At 58.7% G+C, this 20,008-nt stretch overlaps 1 protein-coding gene across 3 annotated transcripts; it reads left to right on the forward strand.

Moving 5' to 3' along the window:
- Positions 1-738: 738 nt before the first annotated feature.
- DOHH (deoxyhypusine hydroxylase) lies at positions 739-10,122 on the forward strand. 3 transcript variants are annotated; one of them, XM_040461992.1, is made up of 6 exons: positions 739-852; positions 1,181-1,271; positions 4,324-4,641; positions 6,870-6,946; positions 8,152-8,392; positions 9,404-10,122. In XM_040461992.1, the coding sequence occupies exons 3-6, from the start codon at positions 4,368-4,370 to the stop codon at positions 9,721-9,723; spliced, it is 912 nt and encodes a 303-aa protein (XP_040317926.1). In that variant the 5' UTR covers positions 739-852; positions 1,181-1,271; positions 4,324-4,367; the 3' UTR covers positions 9,724-10,122. The 3 variants fall into 3 exon arrangements, with proteins under 3 accessions (XP_040317926.1, XP_040317924.1, XP_040317925.1); XM_040461990.1 differs by having other exon boundaries at positions 1,181-1,241; XM_040461991.1 differs by lacking the exon at positions 1,181-1,271 and having other exon boundaries at positions 746-852.
- Positions 10,123-20,008: the final 9,886 nt, after the last annotated feature.

Genomic DNA, 20,008 nt, shown 5'->3' on the forward strand with positions numbered 1-20,008 from the left:
GGCTTCTCACTGGTCAGAGTGAAGCCAAGTCCTTTTTCTGTCTGGGCGGTTCTATCCCCAAATATCCCCACGGCTCCTTCCCGCACTCATAGAAGTCATCACCTCGGTCTGTGGCCACGCCCCCTAAGACTTCACACCCCACACATACCCCTTGCTTGAATGCTTTGTTCCCCTTAAGACGCGTCACGATCTAACATGTATTTTATTTATTTACTGTCTGTCTCCCTCAGACAACCGGGCTGGGAGGTTTACGAGGTTATGGATTGCAGGCTGTCTTGTCCTCCGCCTCCATTAGCTATTTGTTACGCGAGCGCTGAACAACTTGACCGCGTGGGGGAAAGGACGCGAACCCTCCCCTCGCGAGCTCGCGTCCCGCCCCCTGAAGCCACTGGCCACGCCCCCAGGACTTGGCCACGCCCCAGGAGCGCCGCGCACGTTCCGTTGCTAGCCGGCCCCGGGCTCCGGCCTGAATCGGCACAAACCATTTCCACTGACCGAAGCGGGTGGGGAGGCCGGAGAGAATCTCTTCCGGGGAAAGAATGAAGGTTGCCCTTGCCCTTCCCTGAGGGATGTCCGTAGACTCCATCCGGTGTTTAAGTGTGAGCTGTGGCCCAGGCGCCGACTCATGCTTCCAGACCTCTCTCCCGCCGCGGCGACTTTGACTGGAACTCCCCCCGAGGGCTGTGTTGGTGCCGTCCGGGCCGGTCACGTGGGCGAGAAGATGGCGGCTCCCGGAGCGCGCCGCGAGCGTCGCGGTTGGTGAGACGCGGGTGGCGGCGGAGGGAGCGGGCGGGCTCGGCGTCCCTTGTCCTCCGGAGGATCGCTCGGGCGTTTCTAGCAGCAGAGAGCGCGGTACGTGGCCGCGGCCTGGCGGGCGGGCATGGGGAGGACGCCGCGGGAGGGGGTCCAGTCTCTGGGATTCGTTGCTTGGGGGGCGGGGGGGGGGGCGGGGAAATCGAGGGGCCTCCTCCTGAGGGGTTTAGGGTCCGGGCGAACTCTTTCCCCGGGTTGCGGGGTCCTTGTCGCCGGCGATCCAGGGGGCTGGAGCGTGCTCGGGGTTCCCATATCGGGCGACCCCTTTCTCGAGATTTCTGGGCGATCCAGCGGCGTGAGGGATCCAGTACTTGGGGACCCGCGTGGGCAGATCTTGAAGCATCCAGTTCCTCGGGTTCTCTTCCAGGGGGAGGGAACCTGCGAGCAGCCCCGAGGGAATCCCTTCCTGGAGGAGCGTTGATTACCAGGTATCTTTTCGTTGGGAATTCTTGGTTTAGGTAGGTCGGGGATGGGGGCGCGGAGGGGTTGAGGAGCCTCGTCTCCTCTCTCTCCATCCCTTACTAATCCATCGTGTCTTCTTCTAAGAGGCTCTCACGGGGGCGAGCGGATTCCCGGATTCCGCCTTGGTTGGGGGCTGATCCCCTCAACCCCGCGCCCACGCCCTTGCCCCCGCTTCCCACTGAAAAAAATGGGCCGAAAGTATGACTTGCGGGCTTCCAGGTGGCTTGGGGCGCCCTCCTGGGCACAGAAGTGGGTTTGGGGCTCCCTGCAGGAATATTTAACAGTAGCTCTGGTTTGTCCAAGGGCCTATTAAGTGCCAGCAATTGTAGGAGGTGCTCTACGAGCATGGCTCCATTGGGTCCATGTGCCCCTTCTACCCATCTTACGAATGATACAGATTTACGCCGGGCATGAAGTGCCTAGTACGATGCCTGGTGCGCAGGAGGCGTTCGGTTCATTCAACAACTAAGGATTGGGCACCTCCTGCCATGGTGACCGATCCCGTGCTAGGCCTTGGGGACATAGCAATGAACAAAACAGTGTATATATCTGGGTCCGTCCGCGTGTGCGTGTGGTACAGATTTATCTTTATTTATATATAAAGTCCCGTCTCTGTGGCGCCGACTTTCTAGTAAGAAACAGATGAGTGAAATGTACTGGACGCCAGGTGCTGTGAGAGGCCGCGGGGAACAGTGAAAGCCACAAGGAACAGAAGTGCAGGGCGGTGGAGGCTTTGCGTTGTTAAAGCCGGGTGCTCAGAGGACCCTGCCTGTACTTTAATATCTGAACAGAGACTGGCAGGAAACCCGGCTCGTGAGCTGCTGATAGTTTTCTTCCAAACGAGGAAGCCAAGCCCAGAGACTTTTGCCCCAGTTCAGGTCTTGCCCTGTTTCTCTTCACGTTCCTCTCCCGTAGCTGGAGCTGCCTTGTTGGCCAGATCTCCCCTCGTTCCCAGGCATCTGAGGACGCTGGGGATGATGAGTAGGCCATGAAGGGCCCTCTCCAGGTGTCTTGAGGGCGACCCCGCACGGACTGGGAGGCAGGAGTCCCGGGTCCTGCTTGGTGACCCCAGACAAGTCGCTGCTCGTCTGTGTAGAAGACAGTCAGATCTCGTGGCCCCTAAGGCCTTGCCAGCTCCCTGGCTCCTGGTTTCTGTGGTCTCTGGTGGTCCTTATTTCAAGGTGTCCCCTCCTTCGATGGTCATCCACACTCAGGCAGCCACACCTCCCTCATGAAGCCGGGTCAGCCCTGCCGACGCTGCAGGGAACCGGAAGGCCACGCAGCACGCCAGGGCTTGCGTTACGAAGCGTCTGCCAGGTCTTCGTTGATCTGGGCGGTGGAGAGGGAGCCCCTCCTCCCCGCCCAGCCCAGCCCAGCCGCGTCATTTCATCTTAGTCCGTCCATTCGGCAGAACAGTTGTGGTTTAGAACTTGACTCTGGAGCCCGGCGACCTGGATGTATAACTCCTTACGCGGTTCGTAGGCGAGTTATTAACCTCTCGGCTTCTGCCCTCTCGCCCGTAAAAGGGTGACAGTCCTAGTGCCTGTCTCATAGTTTTATGGGGAGAATCACAGGAGCTCACGAATGTAGGGGGCTTAGAAGAGGTGCCTGACGGGGCGCCTGGGTGGCTCAGTCGGTTGAGCATCCGACTTCGGCTCAGGTCACGATCTCGCGGTCCGTGAGTTCGAGCCCCGCGTCAGGCTCTGGGCTGACGGCTCAGAGCCTGGAGCCTGCTTGGGATTCTGTGTCTCCCTCTATCTCTGCCCTTCCCCCGTTCATGCTCTGTCTCTCTCTGTCTCAAAAATAAATAAATGTTAAAAAAAAATTAAAAGAGAAAAAAAAGAGGAGGTGCCTGCCACACAGCAGATGCTCTATGCACGTCAGCCGCTGTTACGGGGAGGGCTGTTGGTTTCATTGACGGCCTACTGTGTGCTGGGGGGTTTAGTGGTGACCAAGATAGACTCGGTCCCTGCCTTCAGAGTTCTGTGACGGGTAAGACCAGCCATAGCAGCTAAACTGGTAAACATCTTACGCGATGTCTAGTAGTGGTAAGTGCTTTGAAGAAACGTAAAACAAGGGAAAGGAACAACAGTGAAGACTGTGACCCGGGAAGGCTTCCCTGAGGAGGTGACATTTGAGACCCACGAAGTGAGAGCATGAGCATGGGAAGCATCTGGGGAAGAGTGTTCCTGGGGAAGAGAACAGGTCCGTGCAAAGGTCCTGGGGCAGGACTGGGCCTGGCCTGTTGGAGGAACAGCCAGGAGGCCTCTGTGGCTGCAGCAGAGTGAGCGAGGGGGTGGAGGGGGAGAGGAGGGAGGGCTGGCAAGGGTCGAGGTAGGTCATGCAGGGCCTTGGGGACCGTCAGGGGGCTTGGAATCATAAGGTGCCATAGGAGGGGGATACAGGACAGTGACCTGGTGCAGTTTCCACACCCCGTACTCAGCAGCTTTAAGCAGCAGCAGACTCACACCGTTGCCGGGGGCCAGGCATCTGGGCCTGGTAGCTTCTGGCTCCGACCTCTCGTGAGGCTGGGGCCGCCCAGGCTGCAGGAGCTGCTCCCGGCCTCCTGCTGTCACGTGACACTTGGCCAGAGGCCTCGGTCCCTCGCCCCGCGAGCCCCTACGTGGGGCTGACGGAGCCTCTCCGAGGCCGGCTTCCCCCAGCGCGGGCAAGGAGGACGCCACAGCGTCTCTCTTGACCTGCCCTCAGGGGTCCCCGTCGTCCCTTCCGGTGCGAGAGGGGCCGCACGGAGTGGGGACCGCCGGGGGCCGTGTTGGCCACCCACCACCGTGGTCCCTCCGGCTACGGCGTGGAGCGCAGACCGGCAGAAGTCCTTGCCGGTACAGAGGCGAGAGGCCCAGAGAGGGAAAGTGACTTACGGAAGGCCGCCCAGCGAGTAGACAGGGCCGGACCCTGGCTTTCAACCCCGACGTCCGGGCTGGTCGGCTGGTGGGACTCCACCCCACCCGGGCCCTAACTCTTAAGTGAACAAGTTCACGGATGGGCGGAAGACGCCTCTCACCTGGGCTCTCGGTTTTCTGCACGTAGGTTCTTGTGCCCCACGGTCCCCAGCTTCGGAAGGCGGCGGCGCCATGGTGACCGAGCAGGAGGTGGAGGCGGTGGGGCGCACGCTGGTGGACCCCCAGCAGCCCTTGCAGGCCCGCTTCAGGGCGCTCTTCACCCTTCGCGGGCTCGGCGGCCCGGGCGCCATCACCTGGATCAGCCAGGCCTTCGGCGACGACTCCGCCCTGCTCAAGCACGAGCTGGCCTACTGCCTGGGCCAGATGCAGGACTCGCGGGCCATCCCCGTGCTCCTGGACGTGCTGCGTGACACCCGCCAGGAGCCCATGGTGCGCCACGAGGCCGGTGAGTGGCCAGGGCAAGGGCGCCTGGCCTTCACCCGCCTGCTGTTTCCCTCCTGCCTCGGTGTGTCCCCCCCTCCCCCCAGCTGCCCCCCGTGTGATCTAGCCGAACTCTGCACGCTGGGTCCGCGAAGGGTGGGTAAAGTCTCCAGCCCACCCCCACCCAGGGCCGGACAGACTCTGTCACCGGACTCAACTGCGCCACGGTGCGTAAAGCCACCATGAACTAGCATCCCCGGAGGGGCGTGGCCACGTGCAGGTGGACCCTGATGGACGCTGAGGTTTGAAGTTCACGTCATTTTCACGTGGGGAAATGTCCTCTTGATTTGCAGTTTGTCTATTTTGAGAGAGACAGAGAGAGCGCGAGCAGGGGAGGGGCAGAGAGAGAGGGAGAATCCCAAGCAGGCTCCACACTCGGCACAGAGCCCGACACTGGGCTGGATCCCACAAACTGTGAAGACCTGACCTAAGCCTGAGCCACCCCGGTGTCCCTCGTCCCTTTGATTTTAAAGAAAGCGATTTTGGGCGCCTGGGTGGCTCAGGCGGTTAAGCATCAGACTTCAGCTCAGGTCACGATCTCACAGTTCGCGACTTCGAGCCCCGCGTCTGGCTGTCTGCTCTCTGTGTAGAGCCCACTTCAGATCCTCTGTCTCCCTCTCTCCCTGCCCCTCCCCTGCTTGCACGTGCGTGCTCCCTCTCTCAAAAATAAATAAAAACGTTTAACAAAAAAAAAAATTTTTTTTTTTTTTTGAGAAAGACATTTAAAAACATAAAAACCATCCTCTGCTGATACAAAACCAGGTGGTGAGCTCGCCAGCCTGTGATGTCTGTTTCATGTGTTCGTTTTAGTCCCTGGGCCAGTGTTTATTGAGCACCTGCTATGTACCAGGCCCTCTTACCTCCAGGGCAGCAGGAAACAGGAGGAACGAATAAAATCCTCGGCAAGACTATGCTGCTGAGGCCTTGCCTCTATAACCAGCGAGCTCATTTGTGGATGGGCACAGGGCGGCTGTTTCCATTTTACTCTTTTAGGTATTTTTAGTGTTCCCCGAAGTGGTCTCTACTTATGCTGAGCTGTCCCCATCCCCACGCTGCCCCTGGTGACGCTCGATGTGCCAGTCGCTATTTCGGTTGGGGCTCTCCTTAACCAAGAGTGCTCTACTCCAAACCTCACCTTTCCCATAAGTCCCGCTATTTTGAGTGTATAGGAGTGCGGGACACCTCGTCGTGTTATGGAAGTGCTAAGGAGGCGATGACGCAGGGAGTAGGATGGGGGTGCCAGGGGTGTTGCCCTTTTTAATCAGTGGACAGAGATCTGAGTGAAGGAAGGCAGTTATCTGGAGAAAAGTGCTTCAGGCACAGGATACAGCCCGAGCAAAGGTCCTGGGGCAGCACCCAGCCTGTTCCTTGGGAAAGTGGCACGGAGGTCCCTGTGGCCGGAGCAGAGTGAGCAAGAGGGAGGAGAGGGGAGGACAGGAAGGGGACAGGGCAGGTTGTGCGGGGCCTTGGGGGCCAAAGGGAGGACTTTAGGTTTTTGCCCTGAAGGAGGTGGGGGCCCTGAAGGGCTGCGGGCAGAGGAGGACGCCCTGACTTGGATTCAGGTCCATTGGGGTGTTCTCGATGGGGGGCAGCATCACACTCTACCAGCCTGCCAAGCGGAGGAGGAGTTGAGTGGGAGCGAGTGTTTGCTGGCCTTGGGTCTCTTCCCACTCAGGGCTTGTGCAGACCCACGGAGACGGTCAGCCTCCTCCAGCCCTGCCTGGGTCCGCTGGCCTTCCTCCCTCGCTTCGCCGCCTAGATCCCCCTCCTCCAGGCTCACCCCCACGAACTCTCCTCGCCCGGGTGTCCTTGGAGCTCCATGTTACCCAGTGTCCCCAGGCTGTAATGTCATGCTCACCTGTGTCTCCCCGTCTAGAGCATGAGCGAGGGGGTGGGGGGCCCGGGGGGAGGTGCACTGGCCCGGGGATCGGGAGAGGTCTCAGCCCAGCTCCAGCCAAGTCCAAATTCAGGGGAAGGGATGCCGACTGAGACCACTTGGGGGCCGTGCCCACTCCGCTCCAGTCCACGGGGCCAGAGTGGGTCACAAGATACATACAGAGCTGTAGGGAGGACGGAGCGCAAAGGAGGTGGTGGTGCTGGTGTCGTCCCCCCCCCCCCCCCCCACCCCCGCATCCGGGGCCTTTCCTACTTTCCTGACCAACAGTGAACTGTGTCCATGGTTCTTCTTCTCAGGGGAGGCCCTGGGGGCCATCGGGAACCCGGAAGTTCTGGAGGTCCTGAAACAGTACTCCACCGACCCCGTCATCGAGGTAACTAACGCCTGACCCCTCCCGCTCCCGCTCCCGCTCGCGCTCCCGCCTAGACCAGCCTCACCAGGGTTTGCTTGCCAGGGCGACCTCTTGGCCGGGACAAGATCAGAGGGCGGCGGCCAGGGTGGCTGCGGGCTCCTGATTCCCCCCTGCCCGGCTGACGCGCCCCGCCTTTCCCGCCCTTCCAGTCCCTCCACCAGGACCCCTCCGAGCCCACCCACTTCTGTCCGCCCCACGGTCCGTCCCCCCCGCCTGCCTTTCTTCCTTCTTCAGGGAGCGACCTTACTGAGATGTTAACACCATAAAATTCACCTTCTGAAAGCGTGCACTTCAGTGGTTTTTAGAACATCCACAGAGGTGTGCAACCATCATCTCTCATTCCAGAACATTCCCTCACCCCAAAAGGAGCCCCGCCCCGTCAGTAGTCACTCCCCTGCCCCCCAGCCCTTGTCAGTGTCTCATCTACTTCCTGTGTCCATGGATGAGCCTGTTCTGGACGTTCATCTGTGGACGTGCGCGTGCGCGGTGGATATGTTCGTGCGTGCGCGTGCGCGGTGGGCCACGTTTTGTTCATCTGCTGAGGGACGTTTGGGCCGTTCTCGCTTTTTGGCTGCATGAGCCGTGTTGCCGCGGACACGCGTGTGCAGGTTTCTGTGTGGTCCTGTGTGTTCCTCACTTGGTGCTTCTGTTGTCCGCTTCCCGTACCTCTCCCTCAGTGTCCTCTGGGTACCAGGGGGTGAAAGGACCTGTTTCGGGCCAGAAGCAGTCACGTGTTCCGATGACCTTTAGGACAGAATCCCGAGCACCTGCTGCAGCTCGTGAGCCTTGACAAGTCCGGCCTGACCACCTGGGGGCGCACCTCTGCCCACCCAGCCTGCTTGCTCTTCCCTGACGTGTCCCACAGGGTCCTGCCTCAGGGCCTTTGCACTGGCCATTCCACCCACCTCACTCTTTCACTCGGTTCTGGCCTCAGCTCCACTCTGATGCCACCTCCTCATTGAGTCTCCTGGACTTCTGTCCTCCTCGTCACTCCCTGATCGCATAAAGCCCGTGCTGGCCTATGTCCAATCTAGAACGATCAGTTAACTCCTGCGTCTGTTGCCTCCGGCTTCTGTTAAATCTGGAGCCCCTGCGGTTGGGGAAGGGGCACCTTCACGTCCACTGTCGTGTCCTCAGTGGCCACCTGTGCACCCCTGTGCCCGCAGGTGGCCGAGACGTGCCAACTGGCTGTCAGGCGGCTGGAGTGGCTGCAGCAGCACAGCGGGGAGCCCGCGGTGACAGGGCCCTACCTCTCGGTGGACCCGGCCCCTCCCGCTGAGGAGCGCAACGTGGGGCGGCTGCGGGAGGTGCTGCTGGACGAAGGCCAGCCACTCTTCGACCGGTACCGCGCCATGTTCGCCCTGCGCGACGCCGGCGGCGAGGAGGCTGCCCTTGCGCTGGCGGAGGGTGAGTCGGGGCCCGGGGAGGGGGGTGGGGGTCATGGTCAGCGCCCCTCAGTCAGGCTCAGCGGCTGCGGCTGTGACACGGAGCCAGCGTGACCCAGGGAATGTGCGTCCCGGCCCCGGCCCCCGCCCCCGGCGCTTCCCCACGCGAGAACTCATCCTCCGTGGTGGACGGGCACCCTGACTTCCGGTTCTCCGAGGGAGAAGCCGCGGCCGAGAAAGGCCGAGGTGGTTGCCCGAGGAGACGGCGGCTGGCGAGCGGCAGAGTCGCGATCCGATCCGCGGCGGTGTGGCTCCAGGACCCTGAACCCCTTTCTCTCTCCCCTCCCGGCCCTGCAGGCCTCTCCCCGGGCGGTCCCTGGTCCCCCGTGGCCCGATGCCCGGGACGTGCCCCCTGAGGATTTAGAGCCCTCGCAGCCCTCCCATGACTTCCTGTCTGGCAAGGAGACGCCTGGTCATCGCTGTGACCCTGCGTCAGGGGCGGGAGACCCGGCGATGCCGGGCGGGAGCCCAGAGGGGCTGGTGCTGCTTGAGAACGGGGGCCGCACAGTCAGGCAGGTGGCCTTGGGCCCTGGCTCGGCCTCGAGGGCGTCTGGTCTTGGGCAGTCACCACCCGTCTCCCGGCTGTGGTTTCCCCATCAGTGTCAAGCCTGACCTGTGTGTGGAGTGGGGGCAGGGTGCCCGTGACTGTCCCCTTATTAAACGCTGCAGCGTGTGCGGACGTGCGTACAGGCTCGCAGGTAGCCCTTGACCCCTCCGTCAAGCACAGAATCCAGAGGCAGGGAGAGGCGGGAGCCAGCGGGCCGGGACCCTGGGCCCGGGAAGTCCCCTCCTGCCCCGTCGGCCTTCGGAGGAAGCCCGCAGGGAGCCCACCGCCAGGCTGTGCCCTCCGGCCGCTCCTGCCCCCGTGGCCCCACGTCCCTCCCCCTGAGCAGCACTGACCACCGCGAGACGGGGAACCCCCTTTCCTGGTCCTCTCTCTCTGCCCTGCGGTGCTCAGCCCTGGGTCCCGCAGGCCTGCGCTGTGGCGGCGCCCTCTTCCGCCACGAGATCGGCTATGTCCTGGGCCAGCTGCAGCACGAGGCGGCCGTGCCCCAGCTGGCGGCGACCCTGGCCCGGCCAACCGAGAGCCCCATGGTGCGGCACGAGTGCGCGGAGGCCCTGGGAGCCATCGCCCGGCCCGCCTGCCTGGCCGCCCTGCGGGCCCACGCGGCCGACCCCGAGCGCGTGGTGCGGGAGAGCTGCGAGGTGGCCCTGGACATGTACGACTACGAGACGGGGCCGGCCTTCCAGTACGCGGACGGGCTGGAGCAGCTGCGCACGGCGCCCGCCTAGAGCCGCCGGCCCGCAGCCTCCCTCCCCTGCGGGGCCCTGGGACTCCACACCGCGGCTGCGTGTAAACCGAGCTCGTGTGGGTGGGATCTGGCTCCCCGTCCCGCTGGGGCCAGGCTGAGGCGTCCTGTGTCCCCCACTCGCGCGGGGCGGCGGCACCCAGATTTCCGGTCGGGGTGGGATGTCGCGTGGAGCCGGCATCTGAGGGTGCCGGCCGGGGCTGTGGGGTTGCCTTGGCCCAGCTTCTCGAGGAACCGGGGGTGCCGGAAAAGGCGCTGTGGGCAGACCCAGCCGCCTTGGGCCTGGGCCGGGGCCCCTGACTCCCCAGCCTGGGACTAGGCAGGGAGGGGAGGGACGAGCCCACCCCAGGGTCCAAATGCACTATTAAATTATTTTTGCCAAGCCGTGACTCCGCAAGTATGTCGGGGGGGTGTGCAGGGCTGCAGTCGGGGAACCTCTAATGGGGGGGGGGGGGGCAGGGGGGGCGGGGTTTGAAGCGCTCAGCTCTGAAATCTGCCCCGCCCCAGGCGCTCCGGGGTCATCTCCGTCCCCGGGGGTAAAGTCAGCCCAGCAGGCCCTCCAGCCTGGCCTCCCCCAGACCCTCCTTCTCACCCAGCCCCTGGCGGAGGCAGACGGGAAGGGGTTTGGGGGCCTGGCTGGGAGCCCAGGCTACGGGTTCTCATCACAGCCCCCCTCCCATTCTCCGTGTGCGGCCTTGAACCACCTGTTTTATGGCGACCAGACGGCTGTAACAGCAGAGCCTAATCTCACGTGGGACACTGTCCACATTCCCGCCGCTGACCTGACCCTCGGTCACCAGCAGCCCTGACACGGGCGGCGGATTTTACCACCCCGACGTCTGCTGCTGCTACGCCATTTGACACCAGACGTGCGGGGCTTCCTGCAGTTTAGTTCTGGCGCGGACGACCCGAATTAGCGGGGGCCCTGCGGGTTCCCGCTTCGGGGCTCCCGCCACCCCCTCCCCACACGGAATGATCTGCTAGGGCAGCCCACAGAACCCGGGAGGGCGCTTCTCCCGCCCGTTCCTCCTGAAGGGCACCCAGCAGCTTCCTCCCCAGGAGGTTGGGGCACAGCCTCCTCCTGGCACGCGGACACAGTCACCCGCCCGGGGGGCTCTCCCGGCCCCGTGGGTCAGGGACTTCGTGGAGGCTCCACGGCGCCGGCGTGAGCGCTTAGACCGGTGGCCATCGGTGGTTACCGCCCCCCCCCCCCCCCCCCCCCCGCCAGTCACCAGCCCCGGTGCCGCTGCCCCTCCAGTCTCCACTTAGGTACTGGGGAGGCGTCCCAAACTGGGCTCAGAGGTCAGAATTCCTCAGGTTACTTGCCAAAGCTGCTCCTCCCACAGGAGGTGGAAACGCGCTTGTCATTCCAGGTGCTCAGCCTGAAAACATTGGGGTTGAAAACCCATCCCAGGTCCGGCCACATCCCCCGTCTCCTGTGCCCCCAGCCACCGCATCGCCCACCTGGACTGCACAGTCCCCCCTGCCCCCTTCCCCGTGCCCCCACCTTGCGTCCCACAGTCTGTCCTCCCTGAAGCAGCCACCAGAGGGCGCTTGTGAGCACCCGGGTCAGGTCCCGCCGTCCTCTGCCCACAGCCCTCCAGGACTCCCACCTCCCTGGAGGAAAAGCCAAAGTCCTCCCTGTGGTCCCCAAAGTCCTGTACAACCTGCCCCTGCCCTTCCCTCTTCCCTCTCTCTCCCCCTCGCCCACTCTGCCCCAGCCACCAAGCTTTCTCACTGTTCCTCCATCATGTGAGCCTGCTGCTGCCCCCAGGACCTTTGCATTTGCTACTTACTCTACCTGAAACCTTTTTTCCTCCAGGTATCAGTTCACTCCCTCGCTGAGATATTTGCTCCTTTGCTCAGATGTCCCCTCCTCAGTGAAGCTTGCCTGAGCCGCCTGCATTGAAATCATAACCTCACTCCTAATGTTCCTTTATTCTGTTCCCTGCTTTATTTTTCTCCGCAGCATCTGTTTTCCCGTACGCGTTCCTTAATTTTGTTCATTGCCTGTTTTCTCCACCTGCACAAGCACCGCGAGAGCAGGGATTTTGTTTTCCGCGGCATGACAATGGGGTGGCACCTGAGCCGCGAGACGGAACATGAAAGTAAAGCCCTAGTGTGCAGTGTTTTCCCTCCCTATACCCACCACGGTCCACTCATGTAGCTCCCGATCGTGACTCTTGTAGTCAGTACACACGGGCCTCAGCACATCGCTGAGCGGACCCCTCGCCCCGCTAGGTCGCGTGCCTGGCTCCTCCTAGTGGGTGGCAAATCGGTATTTGAGGCGCGCCCGTCATCGGGGGCGCTGGCTGGTTCACTACGCTCACGATCAGACCTTCAAAAAGCTGGGGAGCTCGACTTCCAAAGAGTGAAGCGAGCAAAGCCCAGAATAAATCCTGTGGCCTGATTTGCATAAGCGGAGTCGTACATGTAAATTACCTGTGGGTAACCTCTTGGAAAAATAGCCAAGCATTTCCCCAGAGCCCTTGAACTCCCCGTGCCACTTGAGGCTTTTTACCGTGATGCGTACTCCCGGCGTTTGTCACGCACGGTGGCAGCGGCCGCTCTGGAGTGAGCAAACAGCCTGCGCGAGACAGCTTTCCCTGGGGACCGAATTCACCTGCCTCTCACTCAGGTGCTGTCTGTGGCTTTCTCTTGCTTCCTGGGCCAGAAAGCGTAAGGAAATTAGGCAGGAAGGCGCCCTGGCGTGGACCCCTGTCCGGCCGGTCATTGACCTGTGTAGCCAGATGTTTCTGTTTTGTTTTGTTCTTAAATTTTTTTAATGTTTATCTCTGAGACAGACAGAGACAGAGCATGGGGGGTGGGGCAGAGAGAGGGGGAGACACAGAATCTGAAGCGGGCTCCAGGCTCCGAGCCGTCAGCACAGAGCCCGACGAGGGGCTCGAACCTACGAACCGTGAGATGGTGACCTGAGCCGAAGTCGGACGCCCAACCGACTGAGCCCCCCCGGGTGCCCCCAGATGTTTCTGTTTCTAAGGGCAGCCAGACAGCAACTCATCTGACGTACAGCCTCCCATTTAACGGGCGCCTGTGCGGCCCGGCCGGTTGAGCATCCGACTCTTGGTTTCTGCCCAGTCATGATCTCGAGGTTCTGGGTTCGAGAACCCCTGTTGGTGCAGAGCCTGCTTGGGATTCTCTGTCTCCCTCTCTCTCTCTCTGGCCCCTCCCTCCCCTCAAAACTAAATAAGTAAACTATTTTAAAAATCTCCCACTTGAGAAATGTGGACAGTTCATTAAAAACATCCAAGTGCCATGCGTAGCAAAGAAGTCACTTTCACAGGCCAGCTGCTGGTTTAAACGTTCAGGCATTCATTTCGCAAATATGTATGGAACATCTACCGTGTGGCAGGCGGTCACGGGCACAGAGGGCATAGAGCGAGAGTCTGGCCTCGTGGAGCTGACGTCCGGATGCTTTTTTTTATTTTCTTCGTGCATGTTCAAAAGATGACTCTGGGTTGACTTTGCAGTGGCCTTGGCTGGCTTACAAGGACATCATCTCGACCGTGTTTTGTGACTCAGGCTAACGTTCACGCAGGGCTTCCCCGCGGGCCACGCGATGTGCTGACTCTGGAAGGCTCCGAGGCGGGGTCCCAGGTGTGATTCACCCCAAGCACGTTCTGGGGGAAGGAGATAGGTCCAGGGCGCAGGAAGTAGATAGCGGAAGCCACACCCAAAAGCAAGACCTGGAAACGTCAGAGAGCTTGAAATCTCGAGCCTCCAGACGTGCGACAAACTGATAGCAGGAGAGACATCTGTGCGGAACCCACACGTCCCGCACCCTCCCTTCTGTGGCTCCTTTACACCCGAGCAGGGCTGTGGGGGCCACAAGTCCAAACTCGGGGTGTCCGCAGGGCCCTGCTCCCTCTGAAGCCCCCGGGGGAGGAGACCCTGCCTCCTCCGGCCTCCCTCGCTGCCGGTTCCCGTTGACCTTCCCCGGCTTGTGGGCACGTCTTCAGTCCCTGCTCGTCCTCACGTGGCCTTCCCCTCTTCCCCTACGTCTGTATCCAAATTCCCCTCTTTCCAGAAGCACACGACCCACCAGATGGGGGCCCGCCCCGCCGGTATAACCTCATCCTAACTTGGTGATGTCATCTGCAGAGACCCTGTTTCCGAATAAGGTTCCATCCACAGCTGCTGGGCTTTAGGACGTCAAGTCCCTGCCCCAACCCGGGCTGAGTGAGAGAATTCCCCTGGGGCTCCTGCATGTCCCCTTGTCTCTCGGGGCCCCGGGGCAGAGAGCAGGAAGGACTTCCGGGATGTTTGCCAGGCTCTGTCACCCCTCTGGACTTGGAGTTTGCCAAAGATAGGAGCCTTTACTTTAACAAAAAAAAATGGGGTCCCTGGGTAGCTCAGATGGTCGAGCATCTTTTTTTTTTTATGTTTATTTATTTTTGAGAGAGAGATACACCGAATGCGCCTGGTGGTGGGGGGGGGGCGGCCAGAGAGAGAGGGAGACCCAGAATCTGAAGCAGGTTCCAGGCTCCCAGCTGTCAGCACAGAGCCTGACGCGGGGCTCGAACCCACGGACCGCGAGACTGTGACCTGAGCCGAAGCCGGCCGCCCAACCGACCGAGCCACCCAGGCGCCCCTAAAATAAACATAAAAAAAAAATGTTTGGGGCGCCTGGGTGGCGCAGTCAGTTAAGCGTCCGACTTCAGCCAGGTCACGATCTCGTGGTCCGGGAGTTCGAGCCCCGCGTCGGACTCTGGGCTGATGGCTCGGAGCCTGGAGCCTGTTTCCGATTCTGTGTCTCCCTCTCTCTCTGCCCCTCCCCCGTTCATGCTCTGTCTCTCTCTGTCCCAAAAATAAAAATAAACGTTGAAAAAAAAATTTAAAAAAATAAAAATAAAATGTCTTTTTAATTAAAAAAAACAATTAAGTAGGGAATTAAGTGATGCTCTCCGCAAGAGGAACCAGAGCGAGGAAATGATTTGTTCGGTGGTGTGGCAGGTGAGCACAAAATTGAAGGGGGTGACAAAAAACTCCATAAATAGTAATATTTTGATGCTTTTTTTTTTTTTCTTTTTAAAAATCAACACGTAGGGGCGCCTGGGTGTCTCAGTCGGTTAAGCATCCAGCTTCGGCTCAGGTCGTGCTCTCAAAGTTCATAGCGTGGGTTCGAGCCCTGCATCAGGCTCTGTGCTGAGCCTGCTTGGGATCCCCCCCCCCCCACCGTCCCTCCCCCACTTGCATGCGCGTGCTTGCGCTCTCTCTTTCTCTCTCCCAAAAATAAGCATTTAAAGAAATCAGCGTGCATATTGAGGTCATCATACGGTCATACGGTCAGTCGTACCACCGTGTCAGCTTGCGTGTCCCCGCCACGGTCGTGGCACAGAACAGTGTGGACGAGCTGAACAATGACGCCCCCAAAGATACCCGCTCCCTAATGCCCAGAACCCGTGAAGATGGTATTTTATATGCTATAAAAGGGACCTTGCGGGAGGGAGAAAGCCAAGGCCCCTGAGGCGGGGGTGACCCTGGGTGCCTGGGGGGCCCAGCGTCCTCACGAGAGGGAGGCAGACAGATGGGCAGACCCCCCCCCCCCGCGGCCTTGAGGCTGGAGGAGGGGCCGAGGGCCAAGGACGAGGCGGCTTCTGGAAACTGGAAAAGGGGGCATACGGGACCCCCTGGACCCCCCCCCCCCCCCCGCAAGGGGGGGGGGGGGGGGGTTGCAGAAGCAGCCCTGCCCACGCTGGGTGTCAGCCTGGAGGAACTTGTGTCAGATTGCTGGCCTCCAGGGACGCCTGGGGGACTCAGCCAGTTGAGTGACTGTCTTTGGCTCAGGTCGTGATCTTGTGGTTCATGGGTTCGAGCCCCACATCCGGCTCGCTGTTGATGGGGCAGAGCCTGCTTTGGGTCCTCTGCCCCCCGCCGGGGGGGGGGGCGGGGGGGGGGGGGGGGGGGGGAGAGCAAACAAGATTTCTGGCCTCCAGAACGGTGACATAACGCAGTCACGTTGTCCTCGGCTCCTGGGTTTGGGTGACGTGTGGCCACAGAAACCGCCCTCAGCGACGACCTCCCGCGCTGTCCTCCTACAACCCCCACGTTCCTGCCTCAACGAGGTATTTTTAAAAATCAAAATTTTAAAAAATTAGTGCAAAAAAATCCAAACTTCTGGGGCGCCTGGGTGGCTCCGTTGGTTAAGTGTCCAACTCTTGACCTCAGTTCAGGTCTGGATCTCACGGCGGTGAGTTCAGGCTCCGTGTCGGGCTCTCTGCTGGGCGTGAAGTCTACTATTAAAAAAATCTAAACTTTTTTTTTTAATGTTTATTTTTGAGAGAGAGAGAGAGAGAGAGAGAGAGAGAGCGCGAGCAGGGGAGGGGCAGAGAGAGAGGGAGACCCAGAATCCGAAGCAGGCTCCAGGCTCTGAGCTGTCGGCATAGAACCCGACGCGGGGCTCGAACTCACGCGAGATCACGCGAGATCTCGCGAGATCATGACCTGAGCCGAAGTCGGACGCTCAACCGACTGAGCCACTCGGGTGCCCCCCAAAAATCCAGACTTTTAAATGAAGACGGGATTCAACTTTGCCCAGGCCACATCTCTGGCCTCAGCCTAATCCCAGCCCAGTCAGACGCGGTCTTTTATTTAAAATGAAACGAGCGAGTCAGATGGCCGAGGTGGAATTCATTCTGATCCAGAAAGAACTTGCTGACTTTGGTTTTCTCCCCGAGTGTGCGTCAGATTCTGTTGGAAACGAAAGAGGCACCAGATCGGCACGCTTTTTCATCACCAGAATTCAAAACAAAACAAAACGAAGCATATAGTGCATCTGGATTGTTCCACTGAGCTCTGCAGGGCACGTTTTGGCTGGAATGTTTATAGTGTTTGTTTGGGGTGAGGAACAGAAAATCGTAGACACGGTTATTGAATCTGGTAGTGGGCCCCAGGAATGATTATCAGCCCCAGTCCAGAGGGGCAGATACTCAAGAAGGTTCTTTGGGGCGCCCGGGTGGCTCAGTCGCTTGAGCATCCAACTTCGGTTCAGGTCACGATCTCACGGTTTGTGGGTTCAAGCCCCGCATCGGGCTCTGTGCTGACAGCTCAGAGCCTGGAGCCTGTTTCATTCGGATTCTGTGTCTCCCTCTCTCTCTCTCTCTCTCTCTCTCTGCCCCTCCCTTGCTCACACTCTGTCTCGCTCTCTCTCAGAAAGAAATAAACATTTAAAAAATTATTTAAAAAAAAAGAAGATTCTTTGTTTGACATTTATTGATCTACTCTGTGCCAGGCACTGCTCTGGACCTTCTTTGTCCAGTAAATTTGCTACGATAGACATATCCTATGTCTGCATCATTCAATATGACAGCTACTAGCCAGAGGGGGCTGGGGGTATGAACATTTGATATGTAGACAGTGCAACTACAGAACTGATTTTTTTTTAATGTTTATTTTGAGAGAGAGAGCGAGAGAGAGAGCACAGGAGAGTGGAGGGAGAAGGAAAGGAGAATGCCAGGCAGGCTCCACACTGTCAGCACAGAGCCCGACATAGGGCTCGAACTCATGAACTGTGAGATCATGACCTGAGCCGAGACCAAGAGTCAGATGTTTCACCGATTCGGCCACCCAGGTGCCCCCAGAACTGAATTTTTCTTTTTAAAATGTAAGTAATGTAAATGGAAATGGGAAAGGCTGACATTTGATTCGGTTATTGGAAAAGTTTTAAGCATGCTGGGAATCCCTGGTGCCTGTGGATCCGTTTTTCCCGCTGTCAACTTTAAATACAGAGATCCAGAATTTCCAGTGAAAATTAGCACCCAAACTGAGATGGGCCGGAAGTGTTCACACGCTGGATTTTAAGACTTAATATGAGAAAAGGAATATGAGATATCTCATTGATAATTGTTGATTTTGATTAAATGTTGAAATCTAAATATTTTTGACATATTAAGTTAATAAAATATATTAAAATTAACTACACTGGTTTCTTTTGTTAGTTTAACTTTTATTTACGTAGGCTTTATGCCCGTGCAGAGCCTAATGTGGGGCTTGAGCTTACGACCCTCAGATCGAGACCTGAGCTGAGATCAACAGTTGGACCAAAAGTCTGGATTTTTGGGGGGCACCCGAGTGGCTCAGTCGGTTGGGCATCCGACTTCAGCTTAGGTCACCATCTCACGGTTCGTGGGTTCGAGCCCCGCGTCGGGCTCTGTGTCGACAGCTCGGAGCCTGGAGCCTGCTTCGGATTCTGTGTCTCCCTCTCTCTCTGCCCCTCCCCCGGTCTCTCTCTCTCTCTCTCTCTCTCTCAAAAATAAACATTAAAACATTAAAACATGGCTTAACCGACTGAGCCACCCAAGCGCCCCTCTTTGTCTTTCTTTAATGCGGCTACTAGATAATTTAAAATTACTTACGTGGCTCATGTTCTATTTCTACCAGATGACGCTGCTCTGGAACCTATGGTGTTTGCAGAGCTCACTGAAATCCATTACTGTGTGACATGTATAACCTCATACCGAATGAATGAATAGAAATCCTGTATTATGGTATTTTTCCCCCCAAATCTTTGCCCACATGTCCCTGATCGCTGTGTTGGAGACTATAGCCCTTCATTCTCTCTTTCCTTGTTTTATTATTCTCCATACTTCAGCTCCAGGCAGAGAAGGTTGTTTTTTTTTTTTAATTTATAGATGAATTTGGTGAGTACTGAGTCATCTTCTTAAGTTTATTTATTTGAGAGAGAGCAAGCAAGCAGGGGAGGGGCAGAGAGAGAGGGAGAGAGAAGATCCCCAGCACATTCTGCACTATCAAGGCAGAGCCCAAAGTGGGGCTCGATCTCCCGAACTGTGAGATCATGACCCGAGCCAAAAGCGAGTCAGACGCTTAGCCAACCTAGCCACCCAGGTGCCCTGACAGACAGGAATTTTTTTATAACAGCTTTATGGAGATACAACTCACGTACTATAAAATTTGCTCACCCAAAGCGTACGATCCATTGGATTTCAGTATATTCAGAGTTGTGCAACCATCAATCACATCAATTTTAGAACATCCCATCACCCCAGCAAGAAAATTCCTAGCAGTCACTCCCTATGCCTTCCTTCCCCCCAGCTCCTTGGCAACCGCCAATTTACTTTCCGTCTCTGTGGACTTGCCTGGACATTGTGGGCATTTCATATAAACAGAATACCACGATACAAGGACCTTTGATGTGTAGCTGCTGTCACCGAGCATCGCGCTACCACCTGGGAGCGTGTATCAGTGCTTTGCTCCTTTTTACCCACAAACAACATGTCACGATGTAGATACACCACATTTGTCTACCCAATCATCCGTTGTAGACAGTTGGGTTGTTCGTATTTTCTGGTTATTACGTATAATACCACGAACATCCCTGTACACGTTTTTAAGGGCACACGTCTTCAATTCTCCTGGGTCGATACCTATGAGTGGAATCGCTGGGCCATATGGTAATTCCACGTGTAACTTTTTGAGGAGTTGCCAGGCTGTTTTCCCCAGGGGTTGCCCCATTTTACGGCCCACCAGCCAGCCGTTCAGGAGGGTTCCCCTGCTCCACGTCTGCACGAACACTTGTTATGTGTTACCTTTGTTTTCTTTTTCATAGCCATCCTAGTAGGAGTGAAGTGGTCCCTTCCCTTCCCTTCCCTTCTCTTCAACCCTGAAGTGGTTTTGATTGGCATTTCCCTGATGACTCCTGATGGTAAGCATCTTTTCATGAGCCTCTGGGCCATTCACCTCTTTTCTTTGTTGAAGGTCTGCCTGCACCCTTTGCCCATGTCGGGGGCAGAGATTTTTCCGACTGGAGAGCACTCTGTAGGAGCGCAATAAATGCTGGATACTGAACAAACGGAACGTCTTCCCGCAGGCAGTGGGTATGCGGGTCCCCGACATGCACCTGTTGCCGAGTCCCCTCTGCGCTTATCACGCAGGGCGACTGCTTCCTGGGCTGTGGGGCCGCCCTTGAGTGCCCGCGCCTGCGACTGTCTCCTGCTAAGAACCGCGTCCTAAACTAGGCAGAGCCATTCCCGCAGTTCCCTCGCAACTGGCTCAGCGGGTCAGCGGGGTCGCGGGCGCCCCCGGCGGCTCCGGTCGCCCGTGGCAACGCGTGGCGCCCCGCTTCCTGTATTGATTCGAATCACGGCCTACGTCACGTCCTCCCGAGATGCCCGAGGCGCGCAGGCGCAGCTGCGCGGGGTAGGAGGGGCGTGGCGCGGCCCGGGCGCGAGGCATGGGCGCGCGGGGGCGTGGCGGGGCGTGGCGGCGGTACGCAGCGCGCCGGCGCGGGG

This window comes from Herpailurus yagouaroundi, unplaced genomic scaffold, assembly GCF_014898765.1.
Source record: "Herpailurus yagouaroundi ecotype Mexico unplaced genomic scaffold, PumYag 295, whole genome shotgun sequence".
NCBI lineage: Eukaryota > Metazoa > Chordata > Mammalia > Carnivora > Felidae > Herpailurus > Herpailurus yagouaroundi.

Coding starts and splice junctions, on each gene's coding strand:
- DOHH (XM_040461992.1), top strand. CDS start 4,368: ATGGTGACCGAGCAGGAGGTGGAGGCGGTGGGGCGCACGCTGGTGGAC. Junction 4,642..6,869: donor CATGGTGCGCCACGAGGCCG/GTGAGTGGCCAG, acceptor TCTTCTTCTCAG/GGGAGGCCCTGGGGGCCATC. Junction 6,947..8,151: donor CCACCGACCCCGTCATCGAG/GTAACTAACGCC, acceptor CTGTGCCCGCAG/GTGGCCGAGACGTGCCAACT.